General features: G+C 41.7%; 4 protein-coding genes across 7 annotated transcripts in view; 1 reads left to right on the top strand and 3 right to left on the bottom strand.

Moving 5' to 3' along the window:
• Window positions 1–4,172, top strand: LOC118317974 (ras-related protein Rab-11B). Its single transcript, XM_035647195.2, has 5 exons — window positions 1–161; window positions 1,570–1,765; window positions 1,871–2,064; window positions 2,159–2,239; window positions 3,447–4,172. The coding sequence occupies exons 1-5, from the start codon at window positions 122–124 to the stop codon at window positions 3,590–3,592; spliced, it is 657 nt and encodes a 218-aa protein (XP_035503088.1). The 5' UTR covers window positions 1–121; the 3' UTR covers window positions 3,593–4,172.
• Window positions 4,173–4,980: 808 nt separating this feature from the next.
• march2 (membrane-associated ring finger (C3HC4) 2) lies at window positions 4,981–13,205 on the bottom strand. 2 transcript variants are annotated; one of them, XM_035647193.2, is made up of 5 exons: window positions 12,774–13,205; window positions 9,823–10,120; window positions 8,983–9,187; window positions 8,502–8,711; window positions 4,981–8,371 (listed from the first exon to the last, which is right to left on the bottom strand). In XM_035647193.2, the coding sequence occupies exons 2-5, from the start codon at window positions 10,002–10,004 to the stop codon at window positions 8,213–8,215; spliced, it is 756 nt and encodes a 251-aa protein (XP_035503086.1). In that variant the 5' UTR covers window positions 10,005–10,120; window positions 12,774–13,205; the 3' UTR covers window positions 4,981–8,212. The 2 variants fall into 2 exon arrangements, with proteins under 2 accessions (XP_035503086.1, XP_035503087.1); XM_035647194.2 differs by having other exon boundaries at window positions 8,992–9,187; window positions 12,774–13,152.
• Window positions 13,206–13,963: 758 nt separating this feature from the next.
• LOC118317975 (ras-related protein Rab-11B) lies at window positions 13,964–17,650 on the bottom strand. Its single transcript, XM_035647196.2, has 5 exons — window positions 17,494–17,650; window positions 16,317–16,512; window positions 16,017–16,210; window positions 15,755–15,835; window positions 13,964–15,650 (listed from the first exon to the last, which is right to left on the bottom strand). Exons 1-5 carry the CDS (start codon window positions 17,531–17,533, stop codon window positions 15,505–15,507), a joined length of 657 nt encoding a protein of 218 aa, XP_035503089.1. The 5' UTR covers window positions 17,534–17,650; the 3' UTR covers window positions 13,964–15,504.
• Window positions 17,651–18,202: 552 nt separating this feature from the next.
• pip5k1ca (phosphatidylinositol-4-phosphate 5-kinase, type I, gamma a) overlaps window positions 18,203–24,988 on the bottom strand; it is a 37,624-nt gene continuing 30,838 nt past the window's right edge. For 2 of the 3 annotated variants that reach the window (XM_047336602.1, XM_047336603.1), the window contains one exon: window positions 18,203–21,117. Coding sequence is in view for 2 of the 3 variants with exons in the window: in XM_047336603.1 (XP_047192559.1) it covers window positions 21,115–21,117 (3 nt within the window). In the remaining variant the exon portion in view is untranslated. Of the gene's footprint in view, window positions 21,118–22,658; window positions 22,749–24,988 lie in introns of all 3 variants that reach the window. The other variant, XM_035648373.2, reaches the window with a different exon arrangement.

Below are 24,988 nucleotides of genomic sequence, written 5' to 3'. Positions count from 1 at the left end.
GGCGCGTCACGTGACCGAGCGCCGTTGCCGCAGCGGCTCAGCTCTTGTTGTCTCCTGTCACCGCGGACAGGGGAGTAGTCTTGTTATCACCGCAGGCTCGGAGAGGTGATTCTATCTGACCATGGGGAACAGAGACGATGAATACGATTTCTTGTTCAAAGGTAAGCAGCACACACCTACTGGTTAATGACCCGCGTGGATGATAACTAGCTGAGAAATGAGCTAAGAGCTCGGGCTAGCATGCTAACGTTAGCTGCGTCAACGCCTGTAGTCGCGTCAACATCAGCTGGTGGCGGCAGCAGCTAACTGTGGCTAATCGCTAACGACCGGCAGCTCCGTCCTTTCTCATCCACACCACGTTCCTTTGTTCCTCAAGGTCTATTACCGCTCGTGTGTGTCAAGGTTTCGCTGCAGACGATGTGTTTCGCATTCGTGCTTTCCCCCACATTGAGGAGTGTAACATGGCGCGTTAGCCCCGCGGGCTAGCAGCTAATCTAACGGGTGGAGCTTTCTTTTTTTTTAAACTTCTGAAATAAGTGACTTGAACTTTGTCACCGAGGAGAAGTCGTCCTCTCCCATCTGCAGAGCCGCACTCAACACATCGGCCATCTCAACGATCACCGAGAGTGATCTGCGGTGTGGAGCCGGTGGAATGGAACGAGATATGTGCAGTGGAAAGAAATCAATGAGGAGGAGACGACGCGTCCCTGTGAGGTGGCGTCATCAACCTGTCGCCCCCCAGTGAACGGAATGAAGAGGAAGCGTGAATGCTTCGTGTCCCTCGTGTCCAGGTTCAGGCAGTTCCCCAGTCAACCTCAGGGCACGTTTCTATCTTTGATGTCCAACCGATTAATGTGTCATCTTTCCCCCAGAATAAGAACCATCTTGACAGAAATCACATGATGCAGTCTAACGGCTCTGATGTGTCTCAGAAGACGTAGCTCTTATTTGACACTGATCTACGACCTTTAGTAACATCAAGCTCTGAACTTTATAGAAGATTATGCTACTGTACATCCCACCACTTGGACGCCCACACAAGCTTTGCCACGTGTCTTGTAAATGTTGTTTTGTCCAAGTACGTACGGTAGAAAAAGAGGCTTGAGTCTTGTGCGGCTGCTGGAAATTGATAGGAAGCTCCCGGTGACCCGTAACGATGACAGAGGAACGAGAGGCCTTGAGAAAGTGTCGAGTCAGATTTCCCAGAGAGCAGCTTGTTGGCAGCTTCTCCCCGCCTGACTCCCAACGGGGCAAAGTCTGCTCCTGCTTAGATAGAAGACGGCGAAACAAGTCAGCACTGACTACACAAAGGGCCTTGTGTCATAGTGGTTGTTTTATGTTACACATATTTTGTGTAACCGTCAGCATTACTGCCATTGGAAACTGCCCAATTTGCTGAATTGGAAGTGAACTTTTTAAATAAATTTTTTTCAAAGTGAGGAGTCACCAGCTGCTGCAGCGATGGATGAGGCAGTTGGAGGATCACAAAATAATTGCTGAGAGACACTTTGTACTTGAACACTATCCGGGGAAGTGTTCAAATTTGAGTTTTCTTTCTTGTTTTTATAGTTGTACTTATCGGAGACTCCGGAGTGGGGAAGAGCAACCTGCTGTCCCGCTTCACGAGAAATGAGTTCAACCTGGAGAGCAAGAGCACCATCGGGGTGGAGTTCGCCACCCGCAGCATCCAGGTGGACGGCAAGACGATAAAGGCTCAAATCTGGGACACAGCTGGACAGGAACGCTACAGAGCCATCACCTCAGCGTCAGTTCTCTGTCTTTGATTTGTGTGTAAAATCTAAATATTGTGTGGGGATAAAAACAAAAACAATGGAGTCGATGTTCTTATCTGGTTTCATGCTGTAACCAGGTATTACCGGGGTGCAGTCGGGGCTCTCCTGGTTTACGACATCGCCAAACACCTGACCTATGAAAACGTTGAGCGCTGGCTGAAGGAGCTGAGGGACCACGCTGACAACAACATCGTCATCATGCTGGTTGGAAACAAGAGCGACCTCCGCCACCTCAGGGCGGTGCCCAGTGACGAGGCCCGAGCCTTTGCAGGTAAACTCACGTCGAGTGCTGAGGAGATAAAGCGATCCAAGCCACTTGGTACATGTTCATCATACTATATACTGTTCTTCTCTTCCCACGTTAGAAAAGAACACTCTCTCATTCCTTGAGACGTCAGCGTTGGACTCCACAAATGTAGAAGAAGCCTTTAAGAACATTTTAACAGGTAGGAGAAGCAAAAATCCAATGCGCTGTATAGGAATCAGTATTATGAAAGGTATTTATCAAACTCATTAAGAAAAAACTGAACAACAAACTAATTGTTTGTCTTTTTAAACTAATTTATTTGATTGAGCTGGAGGTGACACTACTTTAACACGTTGTTTTGTGTTTTAACTTAACTACTTTATGTCAGTTATTGTACATTTTGCAACCTTGATTCAACAGTCAATGTACTTGTATTAAGATAATAATATAAATGTGCACACTGACATGTAATTACACTATTTTATTCTTTTATATTATTATAAACTTTATAAATATATATATTTTCTAAGATTATAATATTTTCTATCCTCTCATCCAAAAAAAAGCATTTAAAAATACCAGATTTTTTATTTGAGTAGGTTTTTACAAGTAAGTAATTTTACTGTTACGCAAATAAAAAAAATACATTTTTACATTAGTATCACATTTTATTACTCTCACCACCCCTGGAACTATTAAGGTGTGCTGATAGTGTGTTTTTCTTTGTCATTTTAATAGTTTTGTGTACCTATTGTAGAGTAAACATCTAGTTTGGTAGATAGAAGCAGAAGAATTATCTCTCAAATAATCGACCATAGAGTCTACTGTCATTCTAAGGATTAATCATTGTCTGTGATGACCGTGATACATTTGAGCTGCACACTTGAATTAATGCTTTACCATTCTGCTGCAGTTGTATTTTCTTCCTATAGGGATGTACACTAGCCTCGGACCCTGACAAATTGTGGGAGCTCATTTAAATTTGCTCTGCCAGAAAACTTTGCCGGTCCAATTACAACCGATTATCTGATAATGGGCGGGATTTTTCTACCACGACGCGGACGAAAGCGACTTTTGTAAACAACCAAGACTGCCGCTGATGAACGAGCATTTGACTAAGGGTACCCTATATCTTCAGACATCTAGTTCACAAACATTGTGGAATCATCTTCACAGACATCTCCTCTCTGCTCTAGTCTGTTGACATTTTCGCGTCGCTAAACAGACGTCACATGATTCGTCTGCGTCCGTTGGTAATGACTCTTGAAATCGAACATGAACCGAGAGATCCCAGTCTAATATGCATATTTGAGTCTAGATCAACACTAGTGTGACAGCTACATATTAATTTCAGTTGAGTCAAAACAAGTGAAATTCATCACAATGTGAATTTTTTCCTTCTGCAGAAATCTACCGCATTGTGTCACAGAAGCAGATAGCGGACAGATCTGCACATGATGAGTCTCCAGGCAACAATGTGGTGGACATAAGTGTCCCGCCGACTACCGACGGGCAGAAGGGCAACAAACTCCAGTGCTGCCAGAGCCTGTGACTCTCAAACCCATGACACTCATCCTCTCCTCCACATCCACGCTGACATCACATCACCTGTGCACTTTCTGTTGCCGCAGCTCTGCTCACGGCCAACTCCTTCATCACTCTGTAGTTTTCTTTCCTCCTGTCATTGTTTTTTGTATTTTTCTTTTGAACTCATGCTCTACCTTCTTGCCCTGAAAAACAAAACATAACGAGAAGCCTTTATGTGACACGGTCAGTCGAGATGTTCATGGAGTCAATGTGAAGGTTCCGGTGATGAAGGAACGAGTCTGACAGAAAACCTGGGAAGTTGTTTGAACTCTACTGAAACGCTGTCATGCACAGGGAGGTTGTGACGTACATTTCAATGGTTACCACTAGATGGTGCTGCGTAAACGAACCACAGGCAGTTGCTCCAACCTGGAGAAGCAGTATTATTCCTCTGTGGCAGTGTGGTTCTTATGTCTTCTTAAATCAGTTAAAATGCCAAATACTCATGAGGTATTTATTGAAGAATACTTGGCTTAATTTGTCACTGTTTTACTTTAAGTGTAAGAACTGCAAAAAACATTTGCAATAAAATTCTTGACGAAAGATATGCCGAGTTCATGTATTCTTACTTGATATTGCGTAGGAGTACTGTACTTGAGTACCTGGATTGTACTTATGTACCTACATTTTGTGATACTTTATTATTACTCCACTACATTTCAGAGGTAAGTATGTTACATAGCTCACTATTGTTACTTAAAGGTCAGGATTTTACCTGGACATTAAAACACTGCTTACATGTTAATGGCATCAGTTATAAGGATATCATTATTTCTGATTTATAAAAAACACGGCTATTTGTAAATGAGATGAGACGAGCTGTCTTGATAATTTAGCCAAATCAGGAAAAAAAATTAATTAAATCTGGAACAAGATTTGGTAAAATAGCGAACGTGAACAGCAGCTCTTATCCTCATTGTGAACACCACTGAAAACATTGAGGTATTTTTAGTGTCTTTTTCCTTCCTGAAGGGAAGAGACGGTCATGAACTGGTGTTTTTCTATCTAAGCTGCTTACGTTCGCCAAATGCGGTGGATAGTACGAGGAGATTCTCTCCACAGATACAGCAAAACTTGACATCAGCAGATGTTTTTCCATCAGGATTAATGGTTTTATAGCAACGTGGTAAAAAAAAAAACAGACTTACACTAATGATGTGACATCCTCACTGGGCTGAGTAGTGATCTGTAAACAGCCATATCTGTAAAGTCAACGAAAATGCACACTGCTCATAACACTGAAGTCTTCTCGTGAAAACACAACCACACAAGCAGAGAACAAAGAACAGTCTAGTGGTGAATTTCACATCAGCACAGCTTTCTAAAACAAGAAAACAAATCAATGTTCAGCAGTAATTTATCAACATTTTTTTAATTTGCTTTGCAAACAATTCTTGGCTGATTGCGGGTACCGGGATTTTGGTGAAGTCATCTTTCTTTTTTCCACAGCACACCACAAACCTCTTAGTATTGGCAAGTGTGACCACTGAACTGCAACAAATGATACACATTAACACACACCCACCCCCGGAAATAGACATGTAGAATTAAAATATTACAAAAATGTTACATAACATAAAAACATACGTAACATCAAAATGTTGGTGTAATAAACAAGGAAAACAATGATTTAAAATCCCTTTCTGGGTTTGAATCTATATGAAGTAACTGCAACATTATGGTAAATGTGTTATGAAACTCTTTGGAGAGACGAGGATCCGTTTCATGAAGCTCTGACAACTCGGACTTGGGACAGGCAGGTAGCCAAACAAGAAAGTGGTGTTGCATAATTTCCCATATTTCCAATACAAAACAAAATCTGCATTCACTTTGGAATTCAATTTCTTGTTTTCAAGTCATTTCGAATTGCTGCGCCCCTTTGAAACCAGAGCCCCGATAAGATCCCGATGGTTGGAGTAAAGCCTTGTTTATGACAAACAGTAAACACATGGAGGATCAAATGACTCATAAGGCGGGTGAGCCCCCCGGGTGCGCCGCAGCATTGCAGGATACAATCCTTGATCAATTAAAAACACAAACAGAAGATTAACTGGGGCAGAATGTGGGACATCCCACAATAAGCCAAATGATGGGTAACGTTAGTCCAGTGAAGTGGCCTGGGCAAGGCAATAATAGCCACTGGTCACTGGTTAATGCCCGATAATCTGCATACAAACAGACGTGGTCTCAGTTTCCCACCAAACATGTCGCCTGCTGTCGCACAACAAAACCACGGAACCTGTACTGTCATTCCAGATTACAAGTTTTCTGCAGTATGACAGTCTACACAGAGCAGGGGGGATTTAAGAGAAAGGGGATTAAAACCGACATTTGTTTTGAAAAGGTGTCGGACATGCTCCGGGTTTCCTCCTGATAACAGACTCTTTCCACGTGTTGTTTGTGATGCGGACGCGACGCTGCAGAGCGCATCTGCATCTTTGTGACACTGCCACACGAACACACACCAGTTTAAGTTTAAACACATTGTTCAAGCCTGATTGTTGTTAAGTACATATATATATAAATATATATATATATATTTTAAATAAAAAAGGTATTATCAACGCAAGTGTGCAAAAAATCCAGACCACTGGACTTTTGGGCCTACAAATATAGAAAATGAAGGAAAAGCATGATCAAAGTATGTTGATTGAAACAATAATAAGACAAAGTGCCGAAGCTACGTCTGCAACTCCACTATTGGGCTAAATGCCACCTTTGTAGTACACCCAAGGTGTGTGTGTATATATATATATATATATATATATATATATATATATATTTTAAATTGCATCCAAAAGAATTGCACAGCTATTAATGAAGCAAAACAAAAAGATTAGCACAATAATACTGAACTCTAGGCTTAACACCTGCACGTCCCCTTAGAGGATAATGACGTGTTCTGAAAGCCAATGTGTTTGCATCTATGGCCTCCAACGGGTACACGAGTCATGTCAGTTAAACATGGTTCTTCAAATGTCACTGTGGTTCTCATCTTCAAGCTTCTCACCCTGTCGAAGATTCACAGTGTGTTCAACTGGCAATTAACCGTCTCCGCATCACCCAATTAAAATGGAATGAAGGAAAAAACCCTGTTGAAAAGTGGACCACATTGTCACACGGAAATCTAGAAACAAGAGCAGAGAAGATCATCTCTGGCTGGTCTATCATCAGCCACTATAAGCGACATAAACTGCACCAAACTATGTACAAGAGGGAAGTGAACTCTCTCTCTGCTTTCCCAAACACAGTCGGTACAAGCTGGTTCTGGTCAGTAACATCACAAAGTAACAAGGGAAAGTTGTCAACCCACCCAAAAAGACAACATCCATCAAAAGGACTTAGACGAGCATGTGAGCATCTGGTGGCCTGCTTCGAAGAAACCACAAAAGTAGTCAGATTTGGCCTCAGTGATGTTTGCATAATGTGTCCACCAAGAGTCATTGTTGGTGAGTTAATTTCATGTCAGACTGGTAGAAGCACCAAAAATGTTCGACCATGACCTGACAATGGTAAAAGCCTGCAAGACGTTCCCTGATTGTTGTGAACATGGTAACATGAAACATACACATGTAGAAATACTTGTTGCTATAAAAACAAAACAGTGAAGTTCTTCAACAAGCCATCAAAAACCATGTGTCCATACATTGCACCAGCCACCGAACAATGCTCATGAAGAATGTTCCTCTAAAAGCCATTTTGATGGGAGTTTTCTCTCAAATCTATATGAATATAAAGACCTACTTGTTAAGTGCTGATAATACAAGAACCTCTACGAGGACACTGTTAAACCCTACGTCAGTAGGAATAGTAAATCTGTTCATTCTTTAGTGGTTTTAAAAAATGACGTCATAATACATTATCAGTAAAAAAAAAAAATTGATTAACAGTGGTCGCATGCATGACTGTGCATGTTGATGGAGGTCTGTTCGTGTCCTGTGACGACTTCAATGTCCAGTGTTTTTATTGCACAATCTCTGGCTTTACGAATGTTATGCTGCAGAGGCAGAGGAAACACCGACAGATGTCCAGGAGACTTCTGCTCAACTTAAAAAGTTTGATCTCTGACAACAAACTGGCATCGAATGTGAATAAATCAAAGATCTAAGCCTTGCTTCAAACTGCTTGAATAGTTCCTCAGTGGCCAACGCTGTGCAGAGAACACAAGACCTAAGTAAAGAAGCCCAGATATGACTTGAATCTGGAGGGTGGGAATTTCTGCAGTCGTCTGTGAACCATCAGTGGGTTGTTGAGATCAAGCACAACAACCATCAGAACAAATGACAGTCCTAAACAAGTTGGTTCAGTCCATCCCGTACTTGTTAGGATCACATCTTCCACTAGCCATGTTTCTGCTCACTTTGCCGTGCTGTTCCATTCTTCAGTGTCTTTGCATAAGCTTTGTCAACAGCCAGTGTGAATGTGCTCAGTTCTGCACCCACACAGGGACACATTTTTGAAAAATGTGAGGTGAGAAAATAGGTACAGATGGGGCGATGAAAAAAAAATGTGGAAAGCAACAATAAAAAAGGGAATCAGCCCCCCAACACACACACACATAACCATTGACCAATCCCGTTTGGTCTCATACTATGCTCTCATTGGCAGGCTTCTTCATCAGTTTAGTAGAGAGCAAAGAATGCTGGGAAGAGTTAGGCTCCTTCGCGTCAGGTAAGAGCAGACGTACTTTCTGATTCGTTCTTCTCCACTCGGAGTACAGCTGACAGTGGTAGCGGAACGACACCTGCGGGGATAACCAGGTAGGACATTCATCATTTACAGGTACTTCACAGCATTTTCAGGTAAATATTCCAGTTACAAATGGCTGCACGGCAGTAATGCGTCAAGCCAAAAGTGTGTGAATTCATTTTTACCAGGGTCCAGAGAACGTAGATGGTGAAGAGGGCGATGGTGAGGGCTATGAGGCCCACAGCCTGCAGCCAGCTCCCCAGCTGAAGATGGTCCTGAGCGCCCCTCAGGCACAGCCAGCCTGAAATGGCTGCCAGGGGCGTGATGAACAGGAAGCACACCATGTCACAGAACAGGGTCCTCTTCTCGTTGCGAGGGCCGGGGTCCCGCAGCCACTGTGGGATTTAGAAAGGGATGGAAAAATAAGGGGAGAATATATACAGGTGAAAGAGAGGGAGGAAGAAGGGAGAAACAGATCTTAAGTCATTCAATAAAAGAAAAGACTCACTATTATCAAACAGCAAGCAAGCAGAAAGATGAGATGTTAAAAAGAATAAATAAGCTGCACATTCAATATATGCACGATCCGTCACACAGCAGCCCAACCGCTGAGTGTAAAAAGGAAAAGAAGGAAGATTGATGCAGACAAGGCAAAAGGACATTGACCTTTGTTACCTCTGTGAGCGGCCGTGGCCGGCGCTCGATACTAAACTCCGTGTGGCAGAGCTCACAGTAGCTGGTGTTGGAAGACGACAGCCACTTCTCCAGGCAGCTCTTGTGCACCGCCCCCAGGGTGCCGGTGCAGTCACAGGGGGACAGGAGGCTCTCACTGTTGCCTCCTTCATGGCAAATACGACATATGGGGCCGTCGCTGTGACAAAAAACAAAAAAACAATTCTGACACTTCTTCTCAACCAAATCCAGTTACAGCATTAACGTGATGAAAAGGGCTCGTCATGCAGCAGAGAAACTCAAATCAACGCCAGCTCAAAGTTAATGGATATCCATGAACGCATTTTCTGAAAGAGAAAGGAACTAGCAATCTGTTTGTGTCTGCTTCATCAGGCTCGCTTGTCAATCAGGACAACACATCACAGGTTTGATACAGAATGAAAAATATCATTGTGTAGTGAAACAGTTATAATGTCATTACTGATGACAGTACTGCATCCTAAAAATTGATAAAATGGAGAAAAGCCCAAAATCCATCAAATACTCTCCATCCAATGAGAAGACAAAACAGGGAGGCAACCATAAACATGTTTATAATATTTTTGATAACAGTTTATGCTCCCTGTAATACCATTTTTAGCAGTAACAAATAAAACATCAACAATTAGAACTTCTATGACATATTTTATATTACTAACACTGTGTTTTACAATATGTTCATTCATATATCGCTTACAAAGCAGCCTCTACTTATGGCTGAGGAGTTATTTTTGACAATGCACATTTAAATCTGCTTAAAACTACATTATAGTGTATGTGACATTCATCCCTCACCTCTGTGTGCCCATGGGTTTGAGCACAGAGGACAGCAGGCGTCCATCGATGGCTGTCACCTGGGTGACATAGAGCGCCTGACACCCGTCCCCACCCGCCTCCTCCACGCTTTTCCACAGACCCGTGCTGCTGGCGCAGTCACACAGAGAGCCGGGCAGGTGGCAACACCCACCTGTCGTCATGGTTACGATGTCCGGACACTGGCTGTCCGGATGGAAGCGACTGTCACAGTGGAGGGAAAAGAGAGGGAGCAGACAGCACCGACTCTGCTCTCCCACAGGCTGGGAAGGGTTCGTTTCTACAAACAGAGAAAGAGAGTTAACAACATTTTCATATAAACAATATCAGTGATGGAAAACTGTACTTATTGAGATACATTGGCTTAACTATTACCACAACTACTTATTACTACTACATTTCAGACCCATGCATTGTGCTACACATACTCAACAGCTTCTGTTACTAGCTACTTTATAGATTCAGATTATTATAATAATCAAAAAATAAATTATGATCCTATATTGTAGCCCAAGCTATCCAGCAGCATATGATTAGCCTTTACCAGGTACAACATTAGTTTTCCCCACACGCTGATGCAACAATAATTATAATCTAATAATGAAAAATAATAATAGCCTATTTTTACATTATGGTGTTATCACCCGAAAAATTACCAAAAAAATCCCCACCACTGAACAATATAATAAACAATATAACACTACAGAACAGCAACCTTGTAAAATCTCCATACAATATAATATCATTCACATCAATACCTTAAAGTGAGCTGACATCATTTTGTTCTATACTTAAAATAAATAAATGAGACTCGACAATATCTGTCTTTTAGGTCACAATATTGTGATTGGTCCTCAAGGCGGCATTGCCTGAGTGTAAGCGAATCCGTACCCAGCAGTCATAACATTTACATTAACAGTATTATGAAAATGTCATGATTCTGTAGAATCCTGATTTTGTCAAAACAGTCTAGTTCTAGGTTCACGTATCTTAATGGTATGACAGAATTTATCTGAAAGTACATGTACCAATCATTTCCTGACATGTGGGAACATAACTATGATCATCTACACAGACATGTTGTCATGTAGAAGGAAGCTGTCCGTCTGGAGTTGGGCCAATTTGCCCAAAGCGCCTGCTAATCCATTATAAAAGCGAGCGAGTTGGTCTGTGGCAGTGAGTGTGATGTGCGGCCGACTGATAAACAGCTGTCTCTTCTCAGATATGCCCTCACTTAAGATAAGAGGACGAGAGACGACTGGATGTGCTGCAGCCTGTAGTTTACTTGTTTTACTGTCTGAAAACAGTGATACTCTGTACATTGACAAATCAATTACAAAACAGACATAATTGCAGTTCATATTTTGATGACTCAATATACACAGCAGAAAGAATAACATGAGAAAATAATCGCACAAATAGCCCGTGTCTGGTATTCCTCAGAGGTATTTATTTAAAAAGGTTGGACACTAACGTTGCCACTTTACTTTTATGGACATAAAGAGCCACAAAAACCAGGTGAATACTGGGTTGTTGTTGTTGTTGTTGTTGTTGTTGTTGTTGTTGTTCACAAAGGGCCCGGCTCTCCAACTGTATCCTAACATGTCGCTGCATTACACCAGTCTTAATATGATCCTTTGTACTCAACGCTGTTGTTGTTGTTGTTGTCGTCGTCGTGGTGTTATTTTGATAACAGGAGATTTAACATGGCAGATGGTGCAGAAATTCTGAGGATTTGTGCCTTTACTCGGTTAAACCCTCCTTGTGAATAATGAACAAGAATTTTCATTCTGCAGTTGTTTTTACTGTAATGTAAGAACAGTGGCAGTCACAGGTGTTGTGGGTCAAAAAAACACACCTCTGATGTAATTAGATCTGTGAAAACAGATCAGCAATAATTTATTCTAATCATCTTACGCTTATATTAGTGACTTAATATAAGTGATTTTTGACCTGGCGACAGTCTGAACTTATTTGCTGTTAACTGTGCTGCTCTCCGCCTACAGACGTGACTATACCACGAGTTAGTGACACATTACAAATGCCACACGATGGTTGTTGTATCGTACAGTACATGCACAGACAGAGGCGTAACAGAAGCTTGATGTGAGGGGGGATCCAGCGGTGCACACGTGTTTCATGAAGCCTGAAGGCCTGAACTTGAACTCACACGGGTCCATTGGCCTGATGACATGTTGGACCCTTCGAATCAAACTGTGAGACTGTCACTGAACAGAGATGTGATTAAGAGGTTCAATCCCTGACCCAGAAAAACAAAGGCCAAAACTCAGACAACAACAACAACAAAACCTCAGTAGTTGTTTCCTGGCTCTTTTAAACCTACTGATGTACGTGAACACACCTATTGAAAAAAAAACAACCCAGACTACTGAACTTTCAGATCTAATCAGTCACGAAACTTAACTCCAACTGTACAATATGTAAACAGTGATAGACACAACTATGAGTTTGTTACAATGTGACATGAAACATTCACCCTGGTAACAAATACAATGTGATGTCCTGTTTTTTTTTCATTTAGACTCGAAACAGCTTTCGTTTCCGCAGCAGCAGCCAGATGTTGGCTGACAGGCTGTGGACCAGACTATCACCTGGCGCCGACCGGCTCGAATCATGTCAATAACATTACATGCTACAATCGCATGGCGCCTTGAATTAGCCGCGTACCGCAGCGTTTCACTACCGCGAATGAGGACGCAGCGTCGGCTACTCAAGTTCCCTCTAGCGGCATTTTTTGTGTCTAGTTACAACTGTCAATATACAAATGTCTGTTTTCACCGACCAGCAAATAGACGCGGCCGGTCGCTGCCCGTCACATCTGTGTTGTGTGCTAGCTACAGTGAGCGCTAGCTGCGGCTAGCTGCCGCCCGCTGCCATGGAAATACAAACCCCAACAGAAAATGTCCGCTCACCCCGTGTCGTCCTGTCGCTCAGCAGTGTTCCAGCACAGCAGACATCACCCAGTGTCCTCCTCGCATTCTCCCCCTCGCCTCGCCTTCAGCCGAGTGCATTCGAGACAAAGTGCAGTGAAGCCAGCGGGCGGACGAGACGAGCGGCGAGCCCGGTGCTAGCAGCTAGCAGCTAGCAGCGCTCAGCTGATTACACACACACACACACACACACACACACCAGGGGCCAGACTTCCGCTTTCCCCGGAGCTTTAAATACACCGCAGGCTCACCAGCAGCTGTCTGCGTCTGACTGCGGTCTGAACACACGACTCGACCCCCGCCCGGTTCACATGGGCTGGAGGACAACAACAGCGGCTCCGCAGGGAGGGAGGGGCTCACCGACAAGCACGCAGACCCTGGACCATAACAGCTCTATGGTGCTTATAGAATATACTCATGCATCATCCACCAAACTTTTATTTGTTCATTATATAGTATATATGAGTTAAATAAGGTTTATGTGAAAAGAAAGCTGTCCGATTGGACTTTTTTTTCTGTTATAAAGCTCTCTGGCTTCACACATTTTACTTAACCATAACATGTATACATATATATATATACACATATATACACACATATATACGTGTATATATACTACTGCTCTGTTATTTGATTTTTACAGAGCTGGAAAAATCAGGGCTTACAGTTTTATAGTGAAAAGTCATTATTGATTCTGTGTGAAGTATAGTATAGTATTTTTTAATTTAAAAAAAAGAGTAGATTCATTCATTAATTTAATATTTAATTCAAATTAAGTAGTGCATAAATGCGTTACGTTGTCAACATTTGTTTGAGAGTGAATGTAGAGACATTTCAAACCAACGATCCAAAACTTTAAGGAGCCTGCCCTGGATGGTGTGAGGCTACATGGTTGTGTTTTCTGTGAGGCCTCATCAGAGGTATACATTAGTAAAGTCAGAATGTCCAATGAGGCCGCATGTACTATGCACAAACAGCTCCACTGACGCTGTGACCACTCATCAGTTGACACCTGCATTGCAACACATGGTCACTGAGTGAGTAATGCATCCAAAATTAAGCCTGTCAACGATAGATTAGTGTGTGTTATGTGGCGTTAATTCTACATTATAAATATTCTGTGATTGTTATGAATGTTGCCTTAAGGTTTGTAAAAAAACATAACTATATGGTCATGTAAATTATGTTTATTTATGCTTCAGTATTTTCTGTGTAGCGAGAAGCAAAACAATCTTAGGTTTGCTGACTTAACACATATTTGTTTGAAGAAATGTGAAATATCACAAGAGACATATATATTATAAACCAAATCCATCACACATGACAGCATCTCTATCAGATGGGTGAAAAGGGGCATTGCAGCCAACCATGTAAACAATTTGCATTTCTGATTTTCAGATCAATTTTCCCAACTAACAACTGTGTCTGTCTCGAGTTAAGTGTTTTCAATTTGTAAATGTTGTCAGATTACACACAATCTTTACCCCATCACCTTTTACAGATATTACAAACGACAGCAACATCTACGAAGGTGAAACTGCTTTGAAAAGCACAACTCATGGTGTATTTTGTTGTTTTCAGCCAACACTTCGCTTACAACCAATAGGAAAATATCACTGTATTTAAAGATATTGGGTGATTTATTCAATTGAAACCTGTAGACATAAGTGCAAGGAAGTTTTTTCATTTTGAGTCAGCCTGCTAAAAGAGATTGACCCGAGTAAAACCAAGAAAGGAACTAGACACTCAGCGTGTTTCAGGCTGATACTATCATTTCACAATAGATCACTCATCACAATTTAGGACAATACTTTTGCTTTAAAGCATGATATATTTTTAACCAAATACAGCAATTATTTGAAATCTTAGCAGCCACAGGCCCGCTTAAATGAGAAAACCCAAAACTGATATCAATTGCACCTGTCTCCTTTGGTATCTTTGTGCACTCAGATTAACACACGCACAAGCACTCGCACGCACAGACACACACACAAAAACAATTTGTTTCACACTTGCCCATATTAAGTCAGACAGTCACAGCCAGCCTGGCCCCTGGCTCATGCTAATTTAATGCCACTGTGGGCGCAGGGCTTGGAGGGGAAAATTAAAATTTAAGAGGCAACCAGAAAACCAACACAGAGTTTGAACGAACACTCCAAAGTACTGATGCATCACCTTCTTCTCATCTCCTTCTCTCCAGCCTGTATTGCATGACATGCTGAATCAGGTCAACCAGATAGGACTTGGATTCCACTATAGCAGATCACGTCATAAGTCTGTATCATCAGGCTGAGAAAAGGAGCTGAGAAGTAGAATCCATTTGGAGCACTGATAAAGAGGCAGACTGATCCCTCACCGTCCCTTCAAAAGGAGTGGGTCAATAGGACCATAGAAGGCTAGTTAATTAAAAAGAAATGCAGTTTTCTACAGCTTTAAGATCAACCCCATAATAGGAAACACTTCCTCCCTCTCCAGGCTATAATGCAACCATAAAGTTATATAAACACAGGCGCTCCTGAAATCAGAGGAAGACACACCAACAATGAAAAAACAAAGGAGAAACCAGCAAAAGGAATGTCAGCTACAAGAGTCTTTGTTCAGAGACATCTGAACCATTGGGAGTATCATGATGACAGCAGCATGATGGCTGAAGTGAAGCAGAGGCGAAGAGAGGAGAGACTGACAGGAAGTCAGAGAGGAATATACAATATTATCACAGGCTTTGACAGCAGGGCAGTTTGTTGCCCCTCTGCCCGTCCATGGTTGGGGGGACGCTTATGTCCACAACATTGTTGCCTGGAGAATCATCGTGTGCAGATCTGTCCGATATTTGCTTCTGGGATACAATACGATAGATTTCTGTGAGAGAAAACAGTGACAGTTTAGTCAAATTAGGAGTCACAAGAGCTTGATGATCTTTAGCAAGCTGCCCATCATATTTGACATTTTATCCCTTTTCCTACCTGCCAGGATGTTCTTAAAGGCTTCTTCTACATTAGTGGAATCCAAGGCTGAAGTTTCAATAAAAGAGACAGTGTTCTTTTCTGAGAATGAGAAAAATTTAAAAATTTAAATGTTAACGAGAGACATCTTGGATAATAACCTTCGAGATTAAGAGCATCCTCTTCCAATAAGTGCTTTGGTTAAACCAAAGCGGGGCTTTTTTAATAACAGAATTATACTTAAATTACATAACTATGTTGTTTACCCTGTGGCAACACTTACCTGAAAAGGCTCGGGCCTCATCAGTGGGCACCGCCCTGAGGTGGCGGAGGTCGCTCTTGTTTCCAACCAGCATGATGACGATGTTGTTGTCAGCGTGGTCCCTCAGCTCCTTCAGCCAGCGCTCAACGTTTTCATAGGTCAGGTGTTTGGCGATGTCGTAAACCAAAAGAGCCCCCACTGCACCCCGGTAATACCTGGTTACAGCATGAAACCAGATGAGAATATTGATTCTATTGATTGTTTTTTTGCTCCACACAAAATATTTAGATTTTACACACAAATCAAAGACAGAGAACTGACGCTGAGGTGATGGCTCTGTAGCGTTCCTGTCCAGCTGTGTCCCAGATTTGAGCCTTTATCGTCTTGCCGTCCACCTGGATGCTGCGGGTGGCGAACTCCACCCCGATGGTGCTCTTGCTCTCCAGGTTGAACTCATTTCTTGTGAAACGGGACAGCAGGTTGCTCTTCCCCACTCCGGAGTCTCCGATTAGTACAACTACAACCAAAATACACAACAAACGGAGCTTTGTGGTCAGTCTGACAAACAACAGTGACAATAAGTGATCAGGCTGCTAGGGCCGAGCTTGCAGCCTCTTTTTCTACAATACATTGTACAGAGTCAGTGAGTGCAACATTTCTAAGCTTCAGTCCAGCCTGTGAAGACTTTAAACCATTAAAGACAACCTAATAGATTATAAACCAAACATATATGTACAGCAAGGTCCTTGTTTTTAGGCCAGGTCCTATTCAAAGACTTTATTCTGCTCGATGTAATTATATTGAAGAAGTTGCCCTCATTTCCCATAATGCTTTGGGATACGCTTAAACAAGTGGATACATTTACAGTTTTATAAATGTCGACAGTTTGTTCAGTTTCACATTGTGGTATATAACCGCCTTTGTTGTTCTGATTTTAAGTTTCCTGTTTATGATTTATGTCACATCAATTCCTCACATAATTTGTTTATCTATGTATGTAAAACGCACTGATTAAAGGTGAAAAGTGAGTGATCGGTGATACAAGTCCTCTATCACAGAGCAGCCATCGACGTTATTCTAATTTCAAGTTGACGTCAGGTCGTCTCAGATGATTGCTTTTAACGAGGCCAGGTAGCTCTTCGTGTTAGCATGCTAGCTACTTATGTAGCTGCCTTCATTAACTTACGTTAGCCTGCTAATTCACTAGCGTCGGATGCCACCACTGGACTCGCTGGTTAATGTGAGAATATAACGTGCTCACCACTTTGGGGGTTTGTTCTAGTATTACACACGGCTGACTGAAGGTGTACCGTGTGACAGGGCCAGCGTTAGCTCGGCAGCCAGCCCATATCATGTTATCGACTACCACTTCGCTGCTAGCGGAGCTAACTTTAGCATTAACGCTCACTCGGTTGACTTCCTCAGTCGCTGCTGTCATCAAACTGTCACGAAGACGACAAGCGCGTTGTCATGCGTCCACCAGTAAAGAAGACATTACCTTTGAACAAGTAGTCGTACTCATCGTCTCGGGTTCCCATTTTACAAGACTGTTTTTTATACTTTTAAAGCACTTTGTTAGAAACAACAACAACTCTCCTCACCGGCAGCTAGTAGACACCGCCCTCGAGTAAAGGGAACGAGCACGTGAGGACGGGAACGTCTATTCGGACCAATTGGAAAAGTTATCTCATTCACTGACAAGTAAATTGACCAATCAGCTGCTTTCTTCGAGAACTGCTGGCCAATCACTATGCACAGCAGACAACACGGCGAGGCAGTGCACCCTTTGTTCTCCAAACTTTGACGCCCTGTGTCGTCATGCTGATTGAGCAACATCCAGCTGATTTATATATTTTCAGTAAACATTGATGAACAGTTTTCACAACAAAAAATGATAAAAAACATTCCAGACAAGAATCACACTTTGATTGATTTGGAGGTAGCAAATAGGACGGAGAGAAATAATACCCCATGTAGCTGTGTCCACTAATGATGGTGAAACACAGCATCGTGTGTCATTGAGCTTATATTTTCCATTTCGTTTCGTTATAATCTATTGACATAAATAGCATGCTCAATGTGCAATTGGAGCAAAACTGAAACTACATTCATGCTATACGGTCCCCCTTTAAATACAGATCAGATTTATGATTATTTCTACAAGGGAAAACTTAAATATAACATGACATCATCTCCATGGACAACAATTCATAGAACTTCTTTATTTTGTATTCAGTCTGATTGAGTCCAAACACACACACACACACATACAGCCATCTATTTATCCTTACGTATAAATAGATGAATATACACAGATATACATAAATACACATCTCTGATATGCATATTCGTTTTGAAATCATGCTATGTCTCTGTATAGGACTCTCCCAATTGGATGAGGGCACACCGCGAATTGAAAACACATACACAACACAGCGGAACAGTAGGAAGAATCCCTATTGATTTGCATGTACAGTAAAACCCACAAATCTTTCTGTTTTGGATATCTTACAAAGAAACAGCCGTGGTTTAGACCATAAATATACAGCAGCTGCCTCTCAATAAACACACTGAAGAATATGATACAGTAAATTATGTAGATTGCAATCATTTCTTGCCCAGCAGCAAAAATAAAACCAAATAAAAATAATATTCTCCGATTCAAATGGAAAATATATTTGTATATCTTTATATATGTATTTATAATTTGTATGTACATATTCTCAGGAGCACAACTATGAGAAAGCAAATAAATACAACAGCACGTGAAAAAAAAATACAAACAATAGGCCTACATGTAAAATCTCTTAATAAGGCAAATAAAATTAACTCAAAAGCAAGACTGTACAAAATATTGCTGCTATGGTCTCCGTCTGATGAACAGCAAACTGATTACAACTGGCCACTGCACATCATGAGGATGAACTGATTTCTTTTTTCTTTTTTTTTACAATGTCTGACATTGTATTTATACACAAACACATAGAAACATACCAAGCAACTGAAAACACACTTTCTGAAGTTAGATTGGACAAATCCGTTCGTTGAACTCTAACTGAAGTCGTAATTGAGAGTCCGAATATGTCAGCCACAGAGAGACGACAGTAAACACTTACTCTACAATGACTGCGATTGACTTCACCATCACACACACTTGATAATCTTAAATTAGTGCTGTATAAATATCAGGCTGTGTGAGCCGAAACTCCCATCAAACAACCGAAAAAGTGTGATAACGTGATGTTATGTTTATTTGGCCTCTATCACTAGTTCATCTTCAGGTCCTCTCGACAAGTGCAAACAACATTCAACCCATTTACAAACTGCCGTGTCTCAACAATTCATCACTGCAACACACCGAGTTCATTCAAATATACAGATAACAGCTACGACATTGACAGCAAATACGACAACTGTTGCTCTACATCTACAAACATTTGAAATGTCCAGTCAATGGATCTGTTATTGTGAGGAGGTGAGGGCCACCAGACACAGCAAATGTCACTCGTATACTGATAATTCTTCCACCTAAAAAAGAGACAGAAAGTCAAATTCTACTGTTACAATTGTTGGCTTGGCCCTCACTGATTTTAGAGTTTAAATAAAGACATAGATCTGCGTGCGTCTTGTCCAAAAACAGGGCAACACTGGAAGACACCGTAATGAAGTGAACATTACTGTAATGACAGACACTGTCTGCTGCCTTAATGTTGTAGTTAATTCCTTCAACTTCGAAGGCTATAGTCATAAGCCTCAGCTGTTTCCACCAGAGCTGGAGTGAAAAAAGTATGAACACTGAAGTAAGCACTAACGCGACGTACGTGACGTAAAAACCAACTGGGAAACTAATTAAAAGCTGCAGTGATTAAATAATAAAAACTGAACTTCTTTGGATGCAAACAAAAAAAATCTGAATTATAAAGTTAAAAGAACCAGTAACAGTGTAGATTAGAATAAAATACAAACAGACAAAATAAATTAAAGTTAACAGAAGTAAAAACAGCTGAAGAAGCGTTCAGAAATAAACAAAAATGTTGCAAAAACATTTGATATGATTCATAAATCCTTATGAATTCAACAACCTCTAATCACTGTGTACTGTATATGCACTAAAGGAAATGATGATGATTTCAAATCTTTCCTCTATAAACTACACTGCATATTTTCACTACTGGAAATGTGAGGATGACACACGATGAACTCGACGTTCTCTTTTGATCAATCTAACGGTGGTTATCATTGTAACTCCAGGTCTACGATCACAAGCGCAGTCCTCCAACACCGCAGGCTTGACCACTCACTCCTCAATGAACAGAGAAGCACTTCTACAGTTGAGATGGACAAGACACTGTCCTGGTCGAATCATCAGAACTAAATATGTACAACTGTGTTAGAAAATATAAGGTTCTTAGATGGAACGTCAAAAGCCACAAGCTAGTCTACAGAAAAGATGTTACTTTTAATTAAGTATACGCATTTTGGAAAAGACAAATCAAATCACTGAGCTAAAAGTTATGTTACTTGCACTGAAAATGTTGAAGTCAGTCCTTTTCAGATTCTGGATCTATTTCGGATGAATTCAGCAACTGTGAGTGGTCTTCTTTTTCGTGAGGCAGCAGAGGCTCATATAGAATCATCATGTTTTTTTAGTTTTATCTATCTAAAACTGGGATGGAAATTTAAAAAACGTGATTTCATAGAAACAAAGTAAAGGCCATCACATGAACTTACGGTCACTTCACAGCTCTGTGTGCTGCTGTGCAGAGTGAGTGGTGAAGCCTGTCTACAGCCTGTCGGAGGCCTGTGTCTTTCATGTACGTCAAACATATAAGACTACAGCCTTATACGCACTACAGTATGTCACACATACACACATATTCATTAAATTGATATAATTTTCATTTGTCACGGGTGAAAGGCAGGGGTGTCATCACTGTCAGGATTTTCCCCCCACCCTCTGGTTTTCAGTCACTGTTTCCCTTTGTGTGTTCATTTTCTGTATGCATGTTGAAAATCCTGGAGACGGACAGAGATCCTGCTGCTACCGCTGAGGTCTGGACTTAGGACCAATGAATCCTCTCCACCGAGACGTTCGCTCCTCTCTGCCAGAGAACAGGGTTTACTGTTGGAGACACACAGTGAATGAATTAGTCCGCGTGCGCACAGAGTGTAAAGTGTGTATCCTCTCATGCATCACTTGGTGATGACAAAGAAAACACTAAAAACACTAGCCAGCTGATCAAAGTGAATTCATAAAAGGAAGTGGAAATAGAATACGTAAGGAATTGAGAAATCTCTTAAACCATGCAAACACCCCTGTGCACCTGTAAATGGGAAAAGTTTAGATTAACAGTTTTCATGTATCACACATTAAATAATAGTAGAGTGAAGGATTTGACACAGCCTGCAGTTCGTGGGCTGCAGCAGTCTGACTGACTGGAAACTTTGAGTCTCCTCGCATTAATTCCACATCTTATATCGATTTAGTGGAACATCTTGGATCAAATAAGGCTGTAAAATAACAATGCTCTGAGCCAACATATAATATTTAAATTTAAATGAGAAAAACATACAATTAAAATCTGCGTTTGCTACATAATTCCAATCCAACTGTCAACACATCATGTATTTTAACTTACTGGGATGGAAATGTTCATGTACAACTGCAGAGAGGCTCATGTTTCAAGACATTAACAGCTGCATTTCGGCAGTGTGGATTCACTTCAAACTGGAAAAAGATGAAACTATTTTCAAAAGTGATTTTCTTTTTTTTCTTATTTTACATCTTTCATGTGAAATAAAAACCTAGTGCAACTTGTCAGGTGTGAGAAGAAGATGAAAAACAAAATGTGTTGGAAAAACAGCTGGTGGTTGATGAAACCCTCTATGACAAAGGCACAAGGTGCAGTATGGGTAAATGCTGCTACACTGACAAGAAGCCTGCCAAGGTCATCCTCATGAAAAGTAAAAATAATAAGAGCAAAGTGATGTCATTTCCATTTCGACCCACGTTTTAATGACTTTAAATATCTAATTTGTCCGAAGTAGCTCACAGGGCAGATTATCCTGTCTGGGGCGAGAACATTTGATTAGTGTTCTAACAAAACTCAAAGTAAAGTCTAAAGGCACAAGTTACCATCAATATAACATCAGATTAAAAAAGAGAAACTCTCTGTGTGATGAACATGATGTTGTGTAAATTGTGTCTCCTCTGTCGGGTTACACAGTCTAACTGTGAACATCGTGCGGCGTTGCATGAGTGTAATGGCTTCACACAGGCTGATGCGGTAACATGGTAAAGTCTGAGCAGCTTGCAGTTGGAGGGACACGGGATGGTTGGCCGTGGACTAAATGGACATGCAGGCAGCCAGTGACCACTTCCACCCACATATCAATGAGGGATGAATGCTGTCATGTGGACGAGGGTTTCTGGACACAGACCAAGCCTACTCTTGGAATAATAATAGACTTTGGGACCTGAGAGACTTTTGTCTACATTTACTGCAGAAGCTTCCGTCTCCGGATAAAGTTACAACTCATCCTTTCCATCCTTATTACCGCGGATGAACAATCACCACCAAAACAAAGCTCAGGACTGATTACATTCCTCGTCTAAGGGATTTCCCCTGTACTGTTTACATTAGTCTGATGCTTCTCACTTACTGTCTCTCTTTCCCAATCCCCATCTGGCAGGGCCTTAGACTCTGAGCCATAGTGTAGCGGAGAGTACACCCAGGTCCTGTCCTCTGGAGGCTGTTTTTACACACCCACCACAGCAGAGGGAGCCAGAGGGACAGAGGAAAAGCCAGAGGACACAGAGGCAAGCAGCAGGGGCAGGCAGGAGAGAAAGACACAGGAGATCACAGGAGAAGAGAGGACAAGACAGGAAATGAAAAAATTAGGGATGCATAAAGGAGGAAATGTTGCCGAGACACATTGGAAAGTGTGAAACTAACATAGAGCAATTGTTAAAAAGTCTTTAAAAGGATGTGTCGATCCTTTCAGCGGCTAGCAGACTTGAACGTAGATGTACATATTGGCAAATAACTGGCTGCACTGGTGAATATGATGGGACGTGCGTTTGAATCATGTGTTTGGCCCCATTTGGACGAGCCCCTGGGAAGCAGTGCGGTGCACAGAGCGAGTGACGAGTCGCTGCATCAGCCAAACGGGGGAAGATGAGGAGCAGGTTGGAAGGTTGGAAGGGGGAGGAAGCCAGGATGCCAGGACAGTGAGACACAGAATGCATCCTCAGTCTAAGCAAAACACAAGGAGAAGAGGTTTCTGTTTTCCTTTCCAAGAAGCAAAAGCGTTCTGGCCATAGAGACTCTGAAAACGCACGCACACTGACACATACACTGTATTGCCTAAGAGGGATAAGCTACTGTATTGGTGTCAATGACTGAGGAAACCAATTTCAATAAAAGATCAATACTAGAGTTAAAGACTGTTGAGTAAGATGCTTCCAGACTTTTTTCTTACCAACACCCCACACTTCAATGTCTGCACTACGGGAAGTGTAAGCGTTGTTTTTTTTTTTTTAACACAATCACAAAAGCATCAGCGGTGGATAAAGCAAACAAGGTGTGTGCCTTCTGCGGCCCACTCAAGAAAAAAGTATTGTTTCCTCTCAACACTGTAATCTTATATTTCAATCAACAAACAAGTACACAGGACTAATCTAGCCTAACACCATGACAACAATCACTTCCCCTTCTATCTCATTTCTCACTTACTGGCCTTCTGGACTGGCATTTCCTCCTCTGTCGGAGAGGAGAGACCACCCAGGTCCTCCCATCAGGAAACTGACAACAACAGGGAGGACATGGTACGTGACACAAACAGAAAGAGAAATGAGGGACAGAGGAGTGAGGAAAATGTGAAATAACACAGTGGACAAAGGGGAAACATGCTGAGGTGAAAATGGAAAAAGATAGTTCTCGATGTGTGTAACGCAGATACACTGGATGAATCAGTGGTGACAGATAGATTCACAAGTCTGGCAACCGCTCTGTTTTCATCTCCCCCATCCACACGACATGCTGCCATCACATCACTTCCATTATGACTCATGACGACATGGCAAGACTCAGAAGAAGCCCGGAAATCAGGAGGGGAATGGAAAAGGGTGGAGACAGAGCGAGACGTGGAGAGGAAATATTCAGGACTAGATGGAACAGGGGTGGGCGAAAATTATTGAAGAGTTTTGGTTGAAACAAGAGCATGGAGGATAGAAGGATGGAGGTGAAGATAAAGGAGAGCGGACAAAAGAGAAAAAAAAGACGATCAGATGTGGTAGAGGTGAAGGAGAGAGCAGGAATCATGAAAAGTGAATGTGGAGACTTGATAGTGAGGAAGCTGTGAAGTGACACACACACACACACACACACACACACACACACACACACACACACAGAGACACACACACGCACACACACACACACACACACACACAGACACCCACACACACACACACACACACACACACACTTCTTGAAACCTACCTGGATGTTTATATACTAAACAGAGGCAAAATAAAATCGAGTGGCGTAATGAAACCCAATATAAAACAAAGGACATTAGATTTTATTTACAGTAGTAAGTAAGTCCACTTGAGACGTATTATTCAATTGGAACTCAGCCTTTAATGAGTTTTTGCAAAAATGGTGCAATTTTCTCTTTGTGATTTTCTCTTCACTACAACTTGAATAGATTTCAACGTACAAGCTGCAATTAAATGAGCAAAGGACTTTTGTTTGAGAAAATGTTTCCCTTCCTTCACAATACACAATAATAAAGATTACAACAAGTTAAGAAATTGCTTCTGGTAGCTGAAAGGTGTGAAACTATTTCAGTGAGAGAGGAGCATTAATACTGGCATAGCGTCTGCACAGCGGCTTTGCTCTTCTCTGTGAGTGGTGTGAACCAACAACCTCAGGCTTTTATTAAGGGAAAAAAAAGGTTGAGCGATCACGCAGAAACCTGATGTGTGC

Source organism: Scophthalmus maximus, chromosome 13 (genome assembly GCF_022379125.1).
Source record: "Scophthalmus maximus strain ysfricsl-2021 chromosome 13, ASM2237912v1, whole genome shotgun sequence".
NCBI classification, from domain to species: domain Eukaryota; kingdom Metazoa; phylum Chordata; class Actinopteri; order Pleuronectiformes; family Scophthalmidae; genus Scophthalmus; species Scophthalmus maximus.
The sequence above is the reverse complement of the archived record's forward strand: the minus strand, read 5'-3'. Positions and strand labels throughout refer to the sequence as shown.

Coding starts and splice junctions, on each gene's coding strand:
- march2 (XM_035647193.2), bottom strand. CDS start 10,004: ATGACGACAGGTGGGTGTTGCCACCTGCCCGGCTCTCTGTGTGACTGC. Junction 9,188..9,822: donor AAACCCATGGGCACACAGAG/GTGAGGGATGAA, acceptor TTTTTGTCACAG/CGACGGCCCCATATGTCGTA. Junction 8,372..8,501: donor TCTACGTTCTCTGGACCCTG/GTAAAAATGAAT, acceptor TTATCCCCGCAG/GTGTCGTTCCGCTACCACTG.
- LOC118317975 (XM_035647196.2), bottom strand. CDS start 17,533: ATGGGAACCCGAGACGATGAGTACGACTACTTGTTCAAAG. Junction 16,211..16,316: donor TACAGAGCCATCACCTCAGC/GTCAGTTCTCTG, acceptor TGCTGTAACCAG/GTATTACCGGGGTGCAGTGG. Junction 15,651..15,754: donor CTTTAAGAACATCCTGGCAG/GTAGGAAAAGGG, acceptor TTTCTCTCACAG/AAATCTATCGTATTGTATCC.
- LOC118317974 (XM_035647195.2), top strand. CDS start 122: ATGGGGAACAGAGACGATGAATACGATTTCTTGTTCAAAG. Junction 1,766..1,870: donor TACAGAGCCATCACCTCAGC/GTCAGTTCTCTG, acceptor TGCTGTAACCAG/GTATTACCGGGGTGCAGTCG. Junction 2,065..2,158: donor CGAGGCCCGAGCCTTTGCAG/GTAAACTCACGT, acceptor TTCCCACGTTAG/AAAAGAACACTCTCTCATTC.